This window comes from Vigna unguiculata, chromosome 5 (genome assembly GCF_004118075.2).
Source record: "Vigna unguiculata cultivar IT97K-499-35 chromosome 5, ASM411807v1, whole genome shotgun sequence".
Lineage (NCBI taxonomy): Eukaryota > Viridiplantae > Streptophyta > Magnoliopsida > Fabales > Fabaceae > Vigna > Vigna unguiculata.
The window spans coordinates 11,018,904-11,038,235 of record NC_040283.1 but is presented as its reverse complement, the minus strand read 5'-3'; the positions used below and the strand labels follow the sequence as shown (position 1 = coordinate 11,038,235).

The 19,332-nt window shown below is 28.9% G+C and overlaps 1 protein-coding gene and 1 long non-coding RNA gene across 4 annotated transcripts; one reads left to right on the top strand and one right to left on the bottom strand.

Moving 5' to 3' along the window:
• Positions 1-319: 319 nt before the first annotated feature.
• LOC114182929 (receptor like protein 21-like) lies at positions 320-15,647 on the bottom strand. 3 transcript variants are annotated; one of them, XM_028069737.1, is made up of 14 exons: positions 15,225-15,647; positions 14,972-15,115; positions 14,659-14,820; positions 14,443-14,592; positions 14,248-14,337; positions 13,959-14,114; positions 13,706-13,861; positions 10,881-11,036; positions 10,434-10,589; positions 10,053-10,208; positions 3,425-3,499; positions 3,030-3,182; positions 2,635-2,784; positions 320-2,483 (listed from the first exon to the last, which is right to left on the bottom strand). In XM_028069737.1, the coding sequence occupies exons 1-14, from the start codon at positions 15,610-15,612 to the stop codon at positions 406-408; spliced, it is 4,170 nt and encodes a 1,389-aa protein (XP_027925538.1). In that variant the 5' UTR covers positions 15,613-15,647; the 3' UTR covers positions 320-405. The 3 variants fall into 3 exon arrangements, with proteins under 3 accessions (XP_027925538.1, XP_027925539.1, XP_027925540.1); XM_028069738.1 differs by lacking the exon at positions 2,635-2,784; XM_028069739.1 differs by lacking the exon at positions 14,443-14,592.
• A 522-nt stretch (positions 15,648-16,169) lies between these two features.
• On the top strand, positions 16,170-17,837 carry LOC114182930. Its single transcript, XR_003604271.1, has 3 exons — positions 16,170-16,273; positions 16,405-16,457; positions 17,582-17,837. It is a non-coding gene; the product is annotated as an uncharacterized LOC114182930 (long non-coding RNA).
• Positions 17,838-19,332: the final 1,495 nt, after the last annotated feature.

Sequence of the window (19,332 nt, the reverse complement as noted above, 5' to 3'; positions counted from 1 at the left end):
AGAAGCAAAAGTTGAAGAAAAAGAATAAAAAGTAAAAACAGAAAAAGAAAATCAAAAGGTGAATAGTCAAATTGATGCTATATTATTGAAAGAACCTTGTTCCAAATAAATTTGATTCGAAACTTTTTCACCTCAATCAAGTTAACTCTGTTTTATAAAAGTTCCAAAAATAAATTAAACCTTAATATTAATTCATTTCATATAAAAAGATATTATCTTGATTCTCTCTCATGATAATATAATGAAGAACTTAAAAGACTAAAAATATATTTTGATTTCTAACAACACTGAAATTAATATAAAAATTTAGATTTCGTCTTATTTTGTTATATTAAGCCACACATACAAGACTTTCTTTATTGAATCACTCTTTTAAACATCCAAATCTAAGGATACAATATAATGTCACATATTTCTAGTATTACAAAACCTATAAAAATTGTCCACAATAAAATAGTAACAATTTAAAGTGACCAATTCCATGTAGTAAAACCATGTTTGTCTCCAATAGGGATTGATGTATAAAGCAATTGCAGTTGCTAATAATGCTAATGTGTATGACACAATAAAACTCACACAAAAGATATACATGTCCACCAACCTATCATCGTCTCTCTTAGTGTCTAGGTTATTTTGAATGATTTTAAGAGTTGGATGGCAACTCTTTGGCAATGGAGGTCCACAAAGAAACGGATTACCTTCATAGCTACTCTCATCAAATGTGGCAAACTGGTTTGTTCCTTCAGGTATTGAGCCTGATAAGTTGTTGTGCGCCACACTTAATACTTCAAGCGAGGTTAGGATATTGAGCTTAGGAGGAATTTGACCACTCAACTTGTTAAAAGAAAGGTCTAAACTCTCAATTTGCTTCAAATTCGAGAATGAATATGGAATTTGTCCAATCAAATCATTATGAGACAAGTTCAATACTTTGATTCCTTTCAAGATCCCAAGTTCATATGGGATATTCCCTTTCAATTTATTCTGTGGTAAGTCAATTCCAGACATATAAGTAAGGATGCGTCCCGTGTAATTATCAAATCTTTTCTTTGAAGTGAAACTTGCATGTTCTTGTTTGAATGATGACGAATTTCCTCCAGATAAGGTTCCAGCAAACTCTTTTAGTGATGGATTAAGGTTCTTACTATCAAAAGCCATTTTTCCCAAACAACGGGGAATTCCTCCAGAAAATTTGTTGTCTGAAAGGTCTAACATGGTTAAATTTATCAACCAACATAACTCCTTAGGTATATCTCCAGTCATGTGATTACCTTTTAACAAGAGAAAATTCAACTTTGTATAACTAAGGTCTTCTATCATTTCTTGAATATTGCTAGATATTTCGTTGTAGCTAAGGTCTAGCATCACTATAGAAGAGTTTCCATTGAACATATTCTTTGATAATCTTGTTAAATGATTATTGTTCAAATGGATAAAGTGAACATAAGAATTTAGAAATGATGGTACAAGACCAACCAAATTATTCTGGGAGAGATCTAAATAATATAGATCTCCATGTTGACCCAATTCTAATGGAATGGATCCTTCAAAATGGTTATTGGACATACGAAGTTCCGATAATGCTGAATTTTTTTTCAAAAGACTTGGAATCTTTCCTACCAAATGATTATTGCTTACATCCAACGAAATGATTGATATGTTAAAAATGTTGCTTGGAAGTTTGCCACTAAACTTATTATCATTCAATGATAAGAACCTCAAATTGGTGGGCATTTCTTTTGATATCTCTCCAGATAGTTGGTTGCTTGAAAGATCTAACTCATCTAATAACTTCATTCGGCCTAACTCACGAGGAATTGAACCTTGAATGTGGTTTCCAGAAATATTTAGATATTGCAAATTTGGAAAAATTGAACTGAAATTCTTACTTGGGATTTCACCAATTATGATATTATCAGAGACGTCAATTCTCTGTAAATTAGGAAGGGGATGCAATGGTAGTTGTATAGCACCATTGAAAGAACAATTTTTAACATGAAGCTCAATCAATTTTGTGTTGTTTTCAAGCAACCATTGAGGAAACAATCCTTCAAATCTACAACCAGTGAAATCTAAGCTGATCAAATTGTTTTGATGTAGAAGAAACTTGGGGAGTGGAAGAGAATCATTTTCGGTTGTTGAAGGCAAACTAAGCACTTGCAATTGAAATTTAGGAATCCAAGTTTGTAGACTAGGTTGTATGTCTAATATGACTTTGTTGCCTTCACCATATATGAACTTGAGGTTTGAATGATTGGTAAATGGTGCAAAAGAAATAGGAACTTCAAATTGATTTTCGGTAAAATCAAAATATTCAAGTGATGCAAGACTGGCAATGTTAGAATCAAATTGTCCACTAAATTGATTTATGGAAAGTTCCAACCTCCAAAGAGATGTCATGTTTAAGAAAGATGAGGGAAGTGATCCCACAAATAGATTCTCCTGTATATTTAATTCTTCAAGACTTTTCAACTTAAACCAATCTGAAATATGAAGTTATGGAAAAGAAAATAGTAATCATCTTGTAAGGATTATAACAAAAAAAAAATATTAAGATTTTTGTAAAACTATAAAATATTTTTGTGCAACTATGTTATGAATAACTTAAAAAAGGCAAGTTAATAATATAATTACCGGCTTGAGGAAGGGTGCCACCTATGTCACAATTTGAAAGAGTCAGAACTTTTAAGGACGTCAAATTTCCAATACTTTTGAAAAATTCATTCTCCATGTTACTATTTCCGTCCAATCTCAAATCTTCTAAGTTACTTAAATCATGAAAATCTGTGCCAGAGAAAAAAAATCTTAATGTAAATTAATTTACCTGGATAATAATATTTTAACTCATTTTTTGACTCACTTTTAACTCACAATTTCAATCACTCTTAGATTATCACATCACATTACTAAAAAAAATTAAAATAAATAATTGAATGGTGATTAGAATAACGGGTTAAAAATTGGTTAAAAAAAGTTGATAAAAATATCATTATCCGAATTTACCTTGTGAACATAATAAATATTACTACCTTGAGCTAAAATTGTTCCGTTGAAGTTATTGTAAGACATAGAAAGCTTCCTAATAGATGTTGATAAAGCTCGTAATGACTCCCTAAGCTTGTTTCCATCTATCGTATTTCCATCCAAATTAAGGACATGTAGTCTATTTAGACTTTTTGAGCCTGAAAATAAGTAACTTAAATTAACTAAAAATGAAAAAATAAATTTTAATTTAACTAAATGGGACAGAGAAAATAAATGTTTATAAGAAGACAATTATATTTTGTATAAATGTAAATATATGATCTTAGACTAAATAATGGGATTAACAACGTGTTAGTATCATGAATTTTTCTAATTAATAAATATAACGTTCATTCCTGAACAACAAATGCAACTTTTTTAATTTAATTTCCTTAAATACCTTGATGAGATGCTAAAATATGGATATTATTATAGCTTAGATCAAGGTACGCCAAGCTGGTCAAAGTTGACAATCCTGTAAGAGATAAATAAAGAATCAATGAAAAATGAGATATGAAATATCCTTCAAGTTAATATTTTTCTCAACACGTAAAATATAGAAGCATTACAAAACTAGTAAAGTAGAAGCATTATAAAACTAATTTACTTTCAAATAACCAAAAGTATTTCTTTTTTCCAAAAATTAATTAATATTCAACCTCTAAAAGTTGACTTTGTTTAATGGAAGAAATTACTATAAATTCAACTCTGTAACTAACTTACACCATTTTTATAGAATAAAAAGTGAAAATTATAATTAGAAATAATTTCCAATATGAACGATATCACACAATAGAGTTTCAATGTTTTTACTAAGTATTTAATAAAGAAATTAAGATTTGAAAAATAACCACTAAAAAACGACATTCATCAATATCACAAATTTCAAATGCAAAGAATCTACGAGTAAATCATATTATGGATAAATTTTCGACGGCAATGATCAATAGTTTGTCATAAGTAATTTTTAGATGAATTTTTATCCGTTAATATATGTGGGTAATTCGGCCTCCGATTAGTCCCGCATTCGTATGCAATACTTATCGTGTCTCATATGTAGGTAAATTTACTTTGTTTTATAATACAAATGGAAGTGTGTTCTATAATTTGTGGACTTTTGAAATATTAATTATCTTAAAAATCAAATTAACTATTATATTTTATTACTTGATTGATTAAATATACTTTCTTACATTAGCCTTTTACAACGTTAAATTCATATCAAAGTCGGTTCGAGTCAATTTAAATCAAAGATTGTCCTGCATCGGTTTGGATCGAAGGTTCGCCCGAGTCAAAATTGGTCGTGTTAGTTGAGGCTAATGGTTAACTAAGTCAATTATAGTCAAAGATTAGCTGAAATTGGACTCAGTCAAAAGTTAGCTCGATTGATTTTTGACCAAAGGTCAACCCACGTCGGTGTTGATCGAAAGTAGGCATGTATTTGCCCTAGTCTAAAGTTGACCCGAGTTGACGTTGATTAACTCGGTCAAAGATGAAAGTCAGCCAAGTTGAACTTGATCAAAGATCAGCTTAAATCGTCCATGATTGAAGGTTAACTTGAGTTCTCCCCGTCCGAATGTCTGAACAAGTTGTCCTCGACCACACATCAATCGAGATGATCCAGTCAAAGGATGACCAAGTCGACCCGGCCAAAAGTCAGGCAAGCTAGCCCTGCTAGCCCGACCACAGATAATTAATATATACTATATTAGTTCACTCTATAATGAATGTGTAATGTAAACTACTATAATATAGTTGTATGTAGTACAAAAGTACATGACTCTAAGTATACTAGGAAAATGAGAGAGTAAGTTTTTATTTTACTAGTATTTTGGTTTTTGATATGCATATATCTTTGTACATGTCTTGTTTTGGGAGCATTGTGTATAAGTAGAATTAAATATGTTTTTATTCCCTTAATTTTTAGTAAAAATTGGAATTAGACCATCTTTAAAATTTTGGGTCAATTTAGTCTCCAATTTTAGAAATGCATGAATTTAGTCCTTTTAACCAAATTTTGTTAAGTTTATTTGATGTTTCAAATGTGTTTCATGATAGTATTTGAATGGTTACAATTTGACACATTTTTGATTCAATGTCAGTTGAGAAACGCAATTAAAACGTCAAATAAACTTTAAAAATTGGGTAAAAAGACTACTTTCACACATTTTTAAAAATAAAGAACTAAATTTGTCCAAAATCTTGAAGATTGACTAATTTAAATTTAAACCGAAAGTTGAAAAAAAACATACTTAACCCATATAAGTACGTTGAATATATGTTTTGTATGTAAAAATTATGCGTGTAGTTTTATTTCTTCAATTAGTACGAAGTAAAAGATTTAGGAACATCTCAATTTTATATTTATAATTTATAATATTATGAGATAAAAAGAGAATAAATAACTATGAAGAATAAGAGTTATAAGATTGGTTTATTGATAAAGTTAGTTAGGACGTGTGAGAGGGTTCAATTCCTCTCACTTACACTTGAAAGTTACCTTTGAAATATAAATTATCTGTAAAATAAAGTTAACCACGATTTATTACTTGATTGGTTAAATAGATTTACAATGCATTGTATAAATTTTAAACTCAATAAATAAGTAACTAATTTATATGTGGATTCTAGGATTTGTTTTAATGTTTAGTTGAAATGGTTCTAAAAATAATAAATATTATAGTTTTAATTATCTTAAAAATATAAACTTCTAAATTTCACTATCTGTCTAAACTTTTTTTCTTTATCTTTTTTTTTTTTTAATTTCTAATTCAATTATTCATCCTTTCTACAATAAAAAGCGGTCTTCTAAAAGATAATAGAAATTTAGATAATTTAGATAATAGATAATTTAAAGTAAGTGTTTTTCCCTCAAATCATAAAGCTCTCTTTCTTAATGTTGTTTACATGAGGAGTACTTTGATCTTGCATGTGAGATTTGAGCCTATTAGGTTAAGCTTTGCTAGTTTAGGTTGATAATTATGTGATTTGTTTGTGAAACAAGCTCTTTAAGAACAAGTTATGATCTTTCTAACTTAGTTAGGTTTTGAAATCTTCCCTTGAGAAGCTAAAATAGAAGCAAGCGAGTTTAACTAATTCACTTTATTTTAAGTTGGAATGTTAGTGTAAGCTAAGAAAATGGGAATTAGTAAATAATAATGGTTTATTGAAGTAATTAAGACCATTTTGTTTTTAATGATAAAGTTGCATTGGTTTATATGAACAAAATAAATTGGTTTGTGGCAGGCATACATTGATATTTTGAATTGAAATAAGATTATTTGGGTTATGAAGTTTGAAAAAGAAAAAGAAGAATGAATGAATAGTTTAACGTTTGTTCTAAACAATTGAATTTGGGACGTGTTAATGATATGAACTATAAAACAAATGTATTTATATTGATTTTTAGAGATATTAGAGTTTATTTTTTAGTTTTGGTCTATTGCATAATCTTAATATTAAGACACTTTGTTTCAGTGAAGTATTTTCGCCCAAGTAAAAATAAGCAAAGAAGACTCAAGATGAACTATTTGGTGTATGTGTGTTAGAGAAAGGGGTGCACTTGAAGTTGAGTTGGAGATAAATTTATTTATTAAGAAAATAGATGACAAACAAATCATGAAATGCGAAGGTAAAGAAGATTTAGATGTAAGTAATCACTGACATAAGATTTCAAAATCAGTTTTTACCTGTGGTGGTTCTAACGAGTAATTGTTATATAGTCTTGGGTGAAATATACTTAATGTAAGTTTGATTTCTTTTCAAATCATTAGATGTAGTTGGAGATTCTTATACTTAGATGGAAATAATTCAATAGTAAATTTTTGTTACTTCTCTAACATGAAAATGAATGTGATTGTTATGGGATGAGAGTGTGTAAAAAGAATATATTTCTTTTGATATGGATATGGGTGTTTATTATATTAGATTACCTTAGTATATCTGTAATGTGAACTATTATGAACAGACTAAGTATGAAAATAGAGTTCTGAGGACTTTTGTTCTTCTAATATTTTAGTTTTTTATATGTATAAATGTGTACTAGACTCCTGACTTATAACAAATCGTTGAATACTATATTAATTCTGAAATATTAGAATAGAATATCTAAAAAATATTAATGTCTTAAAGTAATTCATAAAAATACTGACCACTTATATTACCCATTCTTATTTATTGTCGCATAATCTAAGAGATTGGAGACGTAAAAGACTACTAAGATATGAAAAAAAAATTGTTGCTCAATCTATTATTTGATCTCAACCATAACCTTTGTAAATTGGTTGGCAGTTTAAATATGTTATAAAAACAAAGTTAACTTATCATACCCACTAAGAATAAGAAACATGCAAGTTGAAATGGAGTCATAGGAATTAAAAACAAAAGTTGTCAAATGTAACCTAGATTATATAAATTTATATAAAATAGAAAGAAAATAGAGAATAATTTACATAATGAATTCAAATTGGTATTAATTTAATTTTATGTGATATAAAAGTATATTTTATCCTTTCTTATGTAGGATATATATGATGCGCCACCTCATAAATAAATAAATAATGGGTTAAATATGTTTTTAGTCTGAAAATTGAAATTAGTTCCTCTTGAAAATCTTGAACCAATCCAATTTAGTTCTTTTATCTTTAGAAATACGAGAATTTAGTCCTTTAAACCAGATTTTTTTAAGTTTATTTATCGTTTCAAACGCGTTTCTTAACTAACATTGAAGCGAACATGTGTCAAACGACGTAAATAAACTAAAATACTATGATAAAATGTATTTGAAACGTCAAATAAACTTACTAAAATTTAATTAAAAAGACTAATTTTTTTTAAGTTTATTTGACGTTTCAAATACATTTTTCAATTAACATTGAAGCGAACATGTATCAAACGGTATAAATAAACTAAAATATTATGATGAAATGTATTTGAAATGTCAAATAAACTTATTAAAATTTAGTTAAAAGGACTAAATTCACACATTTACAAAGTTGAAGGATTAAATTGGTTCAAGATTTTCAAGAATGACTAATTTCAATTTTCACTAAAAGTTGAAGGAAGAAAAACATATTTAATCCATACATAATTGATATATTCTTTTGATTAATTTTAAAACTTATATATTATGTTACGTTTATTCTTCTTTCTCAAATGTCTTATTTTTTTTTCAGACCCGGAAACAATTTTATTTAAGATATAAAGACATATTAAATATGAATAATTTTTTTAATAGAGATCAAACATTAATTAGTTGTCTAGGAAACACTAATCATATCCATTGAATATTTAATCTTATTTATTTTTTGTTTATTATTTGATTAGAGGTTGCTTTGAAGAAAAGGGATTGCAAGTAAGAGAAATTATTTATGATTTTTATAGTATCTTAGTGTAGCTGATCTAGACGTGCATGTAACATTACCACAGTATCTTGTTTTATATATGATTGTTTGTGTTTGTATATACTTTAAATGTTTGAATTGAAATGAGATTTGTATAGTTTTGAATGAACCATCCTTAATGTTGTGTGTTAATAGTTTTTGTGTTAGAATATTGCATCTAGGACAAGTGTGTTATAATTTTTTTTTTCACGGATAAAAATATTTTGTAGATAAAATAAAATTATGTATGAAAAAATATTTATAGATATTTTTTGGTAGATGATAGACGATTTTTTTTGTAGTGATTAAATATAAAAATAAAGAAGTAAAAATTTATCTTGAACCAATTTGAATTCTTACACTATTATGCAAATGTGCTGAATTATGCAAAGTTATTACACGAACAAAACTCATTGGATAAAATTTAATTAATTAAAAACCTAATTTGGTGATAAATTTTAATTAATTAAAAACCTAATTTGGTCCGCAGGCTTATTTTCCTTGGGTCAAATTCAATTAATTGAATATCTTAGAGCTTTGGTAACCAGGAAAGCCACTCCTCATTTGAAAAATTGTTTTGTTGAAACTCCCAAAAATTTTCGTCGGACAAATAGGTTTTTGGCAGATGAAAAAGTTTTTTTTTTTTCTACGCGAGCAAGTTTTAATATACTATTTTTCGGTTAGCAAGGCAATGTTTTAAATTTTTGACAAAAATGTTTATAAATGTCAAAATTTGTTTGTATGATTAATTAAGAGTTAAATATGTTTTTAGTCCTTTAACTTCTAATAACAATTGAAATTAGTCTCTTTTTCAAAAATTTATACCAATTTAGTCCTTCATCTTTAATAAATGAGTGAATTTAGTCATTTTAACCAAATTTTGTTAAGTTGATTTGACATTTTAAACACATTTCTAAGTAAACATTGAAGTGAGGATGAGTTAAATGATGTAAACAATTCAAATATTATCATGAAATGCCTTTAAAATGTCAAATAAACTTTAAAAAATGTGGTTAAAAGGACTAAATACATGTCTTTCCAAAGTTAAGAGACTAAATTAGTCTAAAGTTTTGAGGAGGGAGTATTTCCAATTTCTACCGAGAGTGAAGGGACCAAAAACATATTTAATCCATTAATTAAATTGTTGTTTTTGATAAAATCAATCACTTTATTATTATTATTAACAACATAACTGACTATATAGAATTTATAATGGATTATAAGTATATTTTATTCTTAATGCCCGCATGTTAATAGGGTGAGTACAGGTATCATAATATTCATACTCGTGGATACCCGTATCCGCTATACTTTAATTTAAATAAAAAAATGTCATTAAAATATTAATTTTGAATGAGTTATTTTTTATCAATTAGTTTTAAAAAATTTTCATTTTTTTATAAATTATCATTCAACACTATTTAATTATGAAATTTATGAATGTTATACATTATATTTATATTTAAATTTATAGTTAAAATATGTTGTTAAATATTAATTTTTTTTAAATACTTTCTATCTTTTCCGATGACATTCCTTATTAGTCATAATATCATTATCCTTATATTAATTGTAAATATTAGAATATAATATATCTGAGAATATTTTATTGAATTTTCTAATAAAGTAATGGATAAAAATACTGACCGCTTATATCTAGCGTGCTTTCTAATTGATTGTTGCTTAAATCAAGAAATTGGAGATGTGGAAGGTCACTGAGAGATGAAAGAGATTTGTTGCTCATACTGTTGTACTCGAGGTGTAGTTCTTGTAAATTGGTTGGCCATTTAAATGTATCATTCTCTGATAAAAACAAATTTGTAAGAATCAACTTATCAGTACTCACTAATTACAAATCATTAAATTAATTATGATTTGTAATTGACTGTGTAAATATTTACTGGACTCCTGATTAAATCATTATCTATAACAAATCGCTGAATACTATATTAATTCTAAAATATTATAATATAATATCTTAAAATATTTTTTTAATGTTTGAATAATATAAATAATAAAAATACTCACCGCTTATATCTGGCGATCCTTGTAATTGATTGAAGCTTAAATCAAGATATTGGAGATGTGGAAGGCCATTCAGAGATGAAAGAGATTTGTTGCTCAATCTATTATACTCGAGATGTAGTTCTTGTAAATTGGTTGGCCATTTAAATGTGTTATTCTCTGATAAAAATAAGATCAAAAGCATAACTTATCCGTACTCACTAATTAAGAATAAGGAGATGCATATGTGTTGGATTAAAAACAAATTTGTAAGAATCAACTTATCAGTATTCACTAATTACAAATCAATAAATTAATTATGATTAATTGATTGTGTAAATATTTATTGGATTCCTGAATAAATAATTATTCATAACAAAACGTTGAATACTATATTAATTCTAAAATATTATAATATAATATCTAAAAAAAATTGAATGTTTGAATAGAATAAATAATAAAAATACTTACCGTTTATATCTGGCGCTCCTTCTAATTGATTGTTGCTTAAATAAAGAAATTGGAGATGTGGAAGATCAGTATGATATAAAAGAGATTTGCTAGTCAATTTGTTATTCTGGAGGTGTAGTTCTTGTAAATTGGTTGGCCATTTAAATGTCTCATTATCTGATTAAAAACAAATTTATAAAAATCAACTTATCAGTATGCACCATAAATAAGAAACTGCATATAGGAATGGAGTCATAAGAATATAAAACGAAGCTAAAATTTAACTCAAATGGTATGTCACAATGTAACTTAGATTATTATAATATATGAAAATATTATTTTAATGTTCAAATAAAATAAACAATAAAAATACGGACCGCATATATCTAGCTCTCTAATTGATTGTCGCATCAATGGTAGGACTTGGGAAGAAAAGGGGGGAAGGGTTTAATGTTTCTTGTAATCACTATTTTACCAAATAAAATCTGTATATTTTTATTTATTTTTTTCCTTTACCAAAATACAATAAAGTTCATTACTAATTCATACCAGCTATAAGAATATTTGTGTATATCAAAATATACGTATCAATGATGTCATTACTATTTATTCAATATTTAATATCATTATATATTATTTTTAATGTGTCATATGTAAATTGCAATATTAAATCTTTATTTGTAATTTTTTAAAATTCAACAAAGTATGGATCATATATTCTAAAAAGAATTCAAAAAACTTTATAGGAAGAAGAAAATTATGATTTGTATTTGTTACGTCTATTTAAATTCAGTTGTTGCGTATTGTTTTTGTTATTTGTATACATATTAACAAAAATATTTAATTCTTATAAGCACAACCTTAACTTGAATCTTTCTCAATTTAAGAAAATTTCGATGATATAGATTTATGATTCTGTCTTTTTAACAACATACGTATACACACAGGCACCTGCACATAAATTCACTTACCCACGCCCACACACTCACATTATCAATTTACAAATATTAAATATTAATAACTTTTGTCATAATATAAATATTTTAAAAATATAGACACATATGCGACATCTATTTTCTGCTAATATGTTGAACTATATTAATCAAACATAATATGCCGGAAGTATAATCATATTGAATATAATTGAAATCATAAAATATCTATAGTAAATCATAGAAAATAAAATAAATGAATTTAATTATCATTTTTGAAGAAAGAAGAAAGTACAATGATATTTAAAGTCAGGAGATAGTATAATAATTTGTGTTTATGCATGTTTTCAATAAACAACAAATATTTGGCCAAAAAAAAAAACAATCACATTGATGTGTTCAAATATAATAAAAATTGATAATATGAATATCATATTCAAGTGAGAGAGTAAAAGGATGAATATGAATTTCATATGCAATTAACAAATGTCAAGACAACACCAATGAAACATGATTCCAACCTTGTATACATAATGGATTGACACTACCTTTAAATCAAAATTTTAAGACAATAGGTTTATGGATCTTCATCCTTCTATGATATTCAACTTTCTCACTTCTACTCAATGTAGTGGTAGCAAAATGGGTCAGTCTAGCTCATCAAGCTAAAATGGCCAATAATCATAACCTGCCATACAAGACAGACTAACGGGTCGGACCGGGCTGACCTGTCTCTTTTGTTTTTGTCTTTTTTTTTTTAATTTGCTTTCAATTTTTTTTTAATTTTTTGTTTGTATATACATATAAATGAATATTAAAAACATATATAATCATATAAAATATTTTTAAACTTTTAATTGATTAGTTAATATTTTTAATTAGATAAATTAAAATAATTATTACATTTACATAAGTTACTTTATTATAACTAATAATTGAAACTTAATTTGTAAGTATTAATGATTTAAAACACAATACTATTATAAATCTTTAAACAATATAATATAAAAAAAATAATCTTTTTTTATTATTTTTATTTTTAATGTATTAAAAAAATGAGTAAGCTAACGGGTTGAAATCTTCAACCAAACTCGTCCCTTTTAACATGGATTGAAGGGTTGACTCATTGGATCCAACCCTGTTTTGCTACAACTAATTCAACGTAAGATTTAGACTCACACTTAAACATCTAATACTAGCATGATTTAAACTTCTACCCTATTATAAAACTTATTAAACTAAAATCTTGAATATTATCAACCAAAATGAAGGGATTTAATTTCTACTTTATCTTTTATTGAATGAATAAGAATTTAGAATTTATTCAATCTTAGTGTGTGTATGTAACCTTTGATATATATTTTTTCTTTATGTAATCATCGTACTTTAAATTATATTTAAAACGAGGAAATAGTGTAAAAATGTGTTTAATCTAATCGAATAAATTATTATAGATGATTTTAGTTTATGTATTTTTTTTTTGTGTTTAACTCAACAAAACAATATAAGTTATATTAATTACTTTGACTTTTAAAAGTGAAATATAATAAATCATAAAAAATAAAAACTACTTTAACATTATTAAAATAATTTAAAAATTATATTTTAGTTTATCTTTTTTTTCGGTTATTAAATATACTAAATCACTAAAAACAAAATTTACTCATATTTAACATTATTAAAATAATTTAAAATTTATATTTTAGTTTACCATATATAGTTTTGTTATTAATTGTAATTGAGTGTTATTTAAAAAGAAAATTCAAAATAGCGATTACTCTTAAAAAAGGTTAATTAACAATAAGAACTAAAATAAAAATATGAATTGTGTACACAGTGAAAAATTCTTTTTATATAAAATTATAAATATCAATTATAAAATATTAGAATATAATGATCGATCAATATACTGACTGCTTGTATCCAGCGACCCTTGTAATTGATTGTAGCTTAAATCAAGAAATTGGAGATGTGGAAGGTCCCTCAGATATGAAACAGATCGGTCACTCAAACTGTTTCCACACAGGTCTAGCTTTTGTAAATTGGTTGGCCATTTAAATGTGTCATTCTCTGATAAAAACAAATTTGAAAGCATCAATCAGTACTCACCATGAATAAGGCTTAGATGTTGTAAATTGATCGGCCATTTAAATTGAAAGATACTGACTGTTTATATCTAACGCTCCTTCTAACTGATTGTAGCTTAAATCAAGAAATTGGAGACGTGGAAGGCCACTCAGAGATGAAAGAAATCTGTTGTTCAATCTGTTTAAACTCAGGTCTAGGTGTTGTAAATTGGTTGGCCATTTAAATGTCTCATTCTCTGATAAGAAAAAAAAAAAGGAAAGCATGAGTCTATTTGCTAATTAAGAATAAGGAGGATGCATATGCATATGTTGAAATGGAGTGATATCTACTTTAAATAAAATACTATCAAATATTAATCGCAACCTAACCTTTCAAAGGCCTCAACACACTCTCATGAGACTCGTTCAAGTCGTTCCCCTCCAAGTGAAGCTCCTCCAAAGAACTTAAGTTTGAAATATCTAACCATATACATATTCCGATTATAGAGAGTTGGATATATTTTATAATAAAAAACAAACAAATGATGAAGATTTCGATAATATGAAAAGTATATAGGGGCATACTATAAATTGATCTCCAACTCAATTGATTGTATATTAAATTTAAAGAGTTGAGGGATGAGAATCCAATAAGAGCAGAGCCAATATCAATGTGGTTGAAGTTGTTGAAGGACAAGTCAAGAACCTCAAGATTCTTGAATGATGAGCAAAAAGCTGCAAAGAATATATTTTCCATTAATTAACAACTACTCAGCTTTATTAATTAAATGAAAAAGTTACCTTGAAAGTGAAGATCCGAGTCCAATAGATTTCCAGCCAAATAGAGTTCCTTTAAAGATGTGAATCCCTCGAGGGATGCCAAGATGTCATTGGTCAAATGGTTCCCACTTATGTCAAGAACCTCCAGATTACTACGCAGCTTTGGTGACACACTTTCAAAAACTTACATATATGCACCAAAAAAGTTGTGAAAGAAGCCAACAAATGTGAAAAAAATATAGTATAAGAAAATTAGAAGACCTTCATGCTAATCATAAGTATTATTGTTGTGATTTTTTAAAAGACAAGAAAAAGAAATAGCTAATAATCTCACCGTGTTTAAATGAAAAAGTATTGAACATGTTGTCCCTTAAATAAAGAGACTTAAGAGATGGAAGGCCCTCCAGACAAGATAGAATGCCGGCAGTAGTATCCAGATTGTTATAACTCATGTCAAGGATCTCCAGATTTGGCAACTCTGGAAAGTATGTAAAATAAAGTTTAAATAATAAGTACTCCTTTCAACATAACATGGAGATTCTTAGTTTTGAGTAAGTACAGAGTAATGAAGTTTTATTGAATAATACCTTCAGCCTCCACACAACCAACTATATTACCATCTGACAAGTGGAGTTCCTTCAAATCTTTAAAAACAGAAAAATCAGAGTAATTTATATATTGTTCGATGTCAGAATCCCACCGGCCATAAGAAAGATGGAGTTGCGCCACTCTGCCTGTGGAGGAGTTGCAGTACACTCCTCCCCATTCACAGCAATCCTTGTGGACATTCCAAGTGAAATAAGGAAAACGGGAATATAGGCCCAGAAGTGCTTCTCTCTCATCCTTCCAACATCCTTCACAACAGTACACAGCTTCCAATAAAAGGAAAATCAGGAAACTCAATCTCACACCACTCTTCATTCTTCTCTTCATTGCATCAACAACTTCCTCTCCATCCCTTAAATACAACTTCATTTTTCTCCTTTAATTTTAATTTAAGAGTCTTGATATTTCATTCACATCAAAACTATTCATTTATTCTTAATTTTAATTACATAAATCTTTATATATCAACCAAATTTTTAATAATTATTAAAACATACAAACACTAACAAAGCATAGAAGAATAACTTTGACGTCAACCAACAGGCCAAAACCAATGAAACCAAAAAACTGACATACCTCTACTATTTTGTTAAAATAAGTCAAATGAGTTAGTAATTAACTTTTCTTACTAAACACATCAATTAATGCATGACTTATATCTACTTTGATAAAAAAAATTCTTAATCACAAACATTTATGAAATTCAAGTGTCGCTACCGAATGCTAACAAAATACTAGTCAATAATCTTGTTGGAACCATTAAATTTTTTGAATTTCTTAAACTGAACGACATGTTATATGTAAGGCCCATTTTATTTCTATTTTTTAAAGACTACCCCAAACGGTTGGGCCTAAGGGCTGGCCCAAAAAGGGGAAAAGGAGACCCTAAGTTTGCCCTTACACTTTCATTCCTCTTGCCCTTCAGTTTTTTGCATCCGTCAAACCCTTCATCTCTCTCGCAACAGGAACCTCTGCTAGGGTTTGATACCAGCTCTTGGACAAGACAACTCTAAGCTCCGCTCTACTCCATGTAAGTAAATCTCGAGCTTGTACTTCTCACTCTCTAGGCATCCTTTCTCTTGTTGATCACAGTAGGGACTTTGTAGTAGTCTCGTTCCTAATCTGCTCCCCTTCGTTTTCAATCCTTTGGCTCACTCTTAGGATTGTGGTGCTCTCTGTGTGTGTGTCGGAACTTCCCGCTAGCCCATTTCCAGGTAAGGGAAGCTAGGACCCTCGGTTGCTTGTGTTTTTCCGCTGTTTTGTCGTCATTTCATGTCTGTATGGCTTGGTGGTCGTTGTGACCGATTTGGATTGAGTTAAAGCATGTTTTGGTTCGTGGTTTTGGCTGTTGTACGAGAAAACAGTGGTGAGTGCTGGTTTTCTCGCCCAAGAGAGCTAGTCTCGCCTAGGCGAGATTATCAGAGGCTCGCCCAGGTTTTTGTTGCGCGATTTGTCGCCTAGGGGACGTGCGTTCTTTTTTAGCGAGGAGTGTTATCGCCTAAGCGAGAAGGGACTCGCCTGAGCGAGACCTCGCAGGGTTCTCTGTCCCCTCGTCGCGCCCTCGCCTAGGCGAGATGGGACTCGCCTGAGCGAGCCTTGTGAGCTTGAGTGAGGCAGCGGGCGGGTTTTGATGTTGTTATTGAGTGGTTCACCGTTATGTGGCTTGTTTATCTGACCCAAATGCTTTACTATAATGGTTTTGTGATGATGGCATGATTAATATGTACATTTGAAATGAAAATGGCATGTTATTTGATTGGGTATGAATTGGAAAGCATGAATTGTATGAATTGTTGATTGTACATGATATTTATGTTATGGGAAATTTCTTGATTGGTGGATGGAACATGTTTAAAGCATGGGTAGGGCATAATTCCATGACTCTTGTAATAAGAGATCTTGGTGGCGCCTCATCGGTTGGACGTAATCCCATGGACCCTCTTAAGGGGAGTCCCTGGTGGTGCCTCGACAAAAAGGACATAATTCCACGGGGGGTCGTGGTGGTGCCTCAGGGCCAGGGCGTAATTCCACGAAGGCCACGTGGTGGTGCCTCCTGTAAGGGTATAATTCCGTGAAGGCCTCGCGGTGACGCCTCATTGCTAGGACATAATTCCATTACCATGTGGTGGTGCCTCAGTACGTATCTGGATAGCTAAATCTTAGGATTTTATATGAATGGGTACTTCACATATGAGTGTCTGCTATGTATGTTTGAATTGGAATGGTATGTTGAGTGCCTGATATGATGACTTCTTCGCTAGCTTACCCTTTCACTTGCTTGTGTGTTATGCGTGGTCTCTTTCTTTCCAATGATCATCAACCTTGTTGATGTAAGCAGATGTGAGAACTTCTGGTAGTAGTGATGGTAATAGGAATGCTGCAGCTTGATGGATTGGACAGGTGTTGGGCCCATTGTGGGGCCCATTACTGGAGGATTTTATTATTTATGTTTTCTTGTCCGAACAAGACCTAGTATATTTAATTGTGTTCTTTTCAATATATTTCTGGTTGGGCCATGTGGGGCTTTTTTCTTATAATCCGGATATATTTGACGTATTGTATATTTTCTTACCCTAAACCTCGTACTCTCTAAATATTCATGTATGTGATGTTTTATTAACTGAGGTTATTCAGTTTTTGGAACGTTACATTATACATTCCTTCGTTCTCTATCAATCTTATTTTTATAAGCAATGAGTTAGTGTTACTCTTTTTCATTTTTAAATTTATTTTATCAATAAGAAAAATTCAAAGACCGGATGATATTATCAAGAGAGTGAAAATATATTATGACTTTTAATTAGATGATGTTGAGACTGGGAATACACATAACAAAATGAACTTTTAATTGCATTAACTTTTTATTAGATTTAGATTTAATTTCAACTTAATCCATTTACCTAAAAATAACTAGTGGTACGATGGATAATTTAGAAAAAATATGATCCATATAATTTTACAATTTTATTCAATAATGAAACAATTTTATTGTATCACGATCATGGATATTTGAATTTAAAACAAAAGAATAATGAGGAGAACAATAACTCAACATTCAGTATTGGAAAAAATAGCAATAAATCGTAATTTATTATAGTGGTGGTGATGAATCTAGATTGGAATTAGGTAACTTGCGGATTTGAAATGGATGCAGATGGCACTGGGTGGAGGTAATTAATATGGCTTGGATAATATTAATAAATGGTCCCACAAATCAAGTTGCGCAACAAGGGATTTCTTATGGAATCACCACTTTACCTAAACATTTAATTAAGAAAAAACATGACACGAATTTCGGAAATTATAATATGTTTAAAAGTTATTGTATTTGTTTATTTGTGAAGTGACGCGGTTATAAATGACGAGGAGTTGACTTGAGGTCAACCGGGACACCAAAATTTATGGCAGCCACCAAGAAAATCCGTAGCCAATCCACGTTACATTTATTTCCTACTACACTTCCTCGGAGAAATTATATTCATATAATAAATCTTTCTATAAGTATTTCTGCAGTAAAGATGAAGAATTTGTTTTAATTATACATAGTGTTTCACTAAATAATTAGTTTTATCTTTTCTTCTATTTGAAAATTACAGTTTCATTTATTTATCCTTATTTAATTTAAAATAAAATCATAATAGTTTCAAGTGTCAGAATTTTTTCATTATTTAATGATGATTTTGTTTTTGTAATTTTTTTTTTTAACTCGAAAGTATACCTTTAGTAGCCTTCTTAATTTACGTATGTTTACTAAGAAGTAAAATCATAATAGTTAATAAAGTTGATGATGTTGTTAAATTCTTTAGTGATGTGTGAACGTAACAAAAGCGTGTTTGACTTTGGATCTGCTGTCATAAGTGGATCATAAATGGTTTAGATTTTCAGTCACTCATCCAAATTGCGTATTAGAATTTCAATATACCATATTTATTGTTTGACACTTCACAACTATTATCGTTTCACACTCACCCAAGATAATTGATGCTCTTCACAACTATCATAATAGTATTAGGGGTGGGCATGGATTGAATATTTAATGATCAAATTCACATCCATTTTAGATCCAAATAATTGGATTAGATTTTTGAT

Coding starts and splice junctions, on each gene's coding strand:
- LOC114182929 (XM_028069737.1), bottom strand. CDS start 15,612: ATGAAGTTGTATTTAAGGGATGGAGAGGAAGTTGTTGATGCAATGAAG. Junction 14,593..14,658: donor CTCGGATCTTCACTTTCAAG/GTAACTTTTTCA, acceptor TATTCTTTGCAG/CTTTTTGCTCATCATTCAAG. Junction 2,785..3,029: donor CGGAACAATTTTAGCTCAAG/GTAGTAATATTT, acceptor TCTCTGGCACAG/ATTTTCATGATTTAAGTAAC.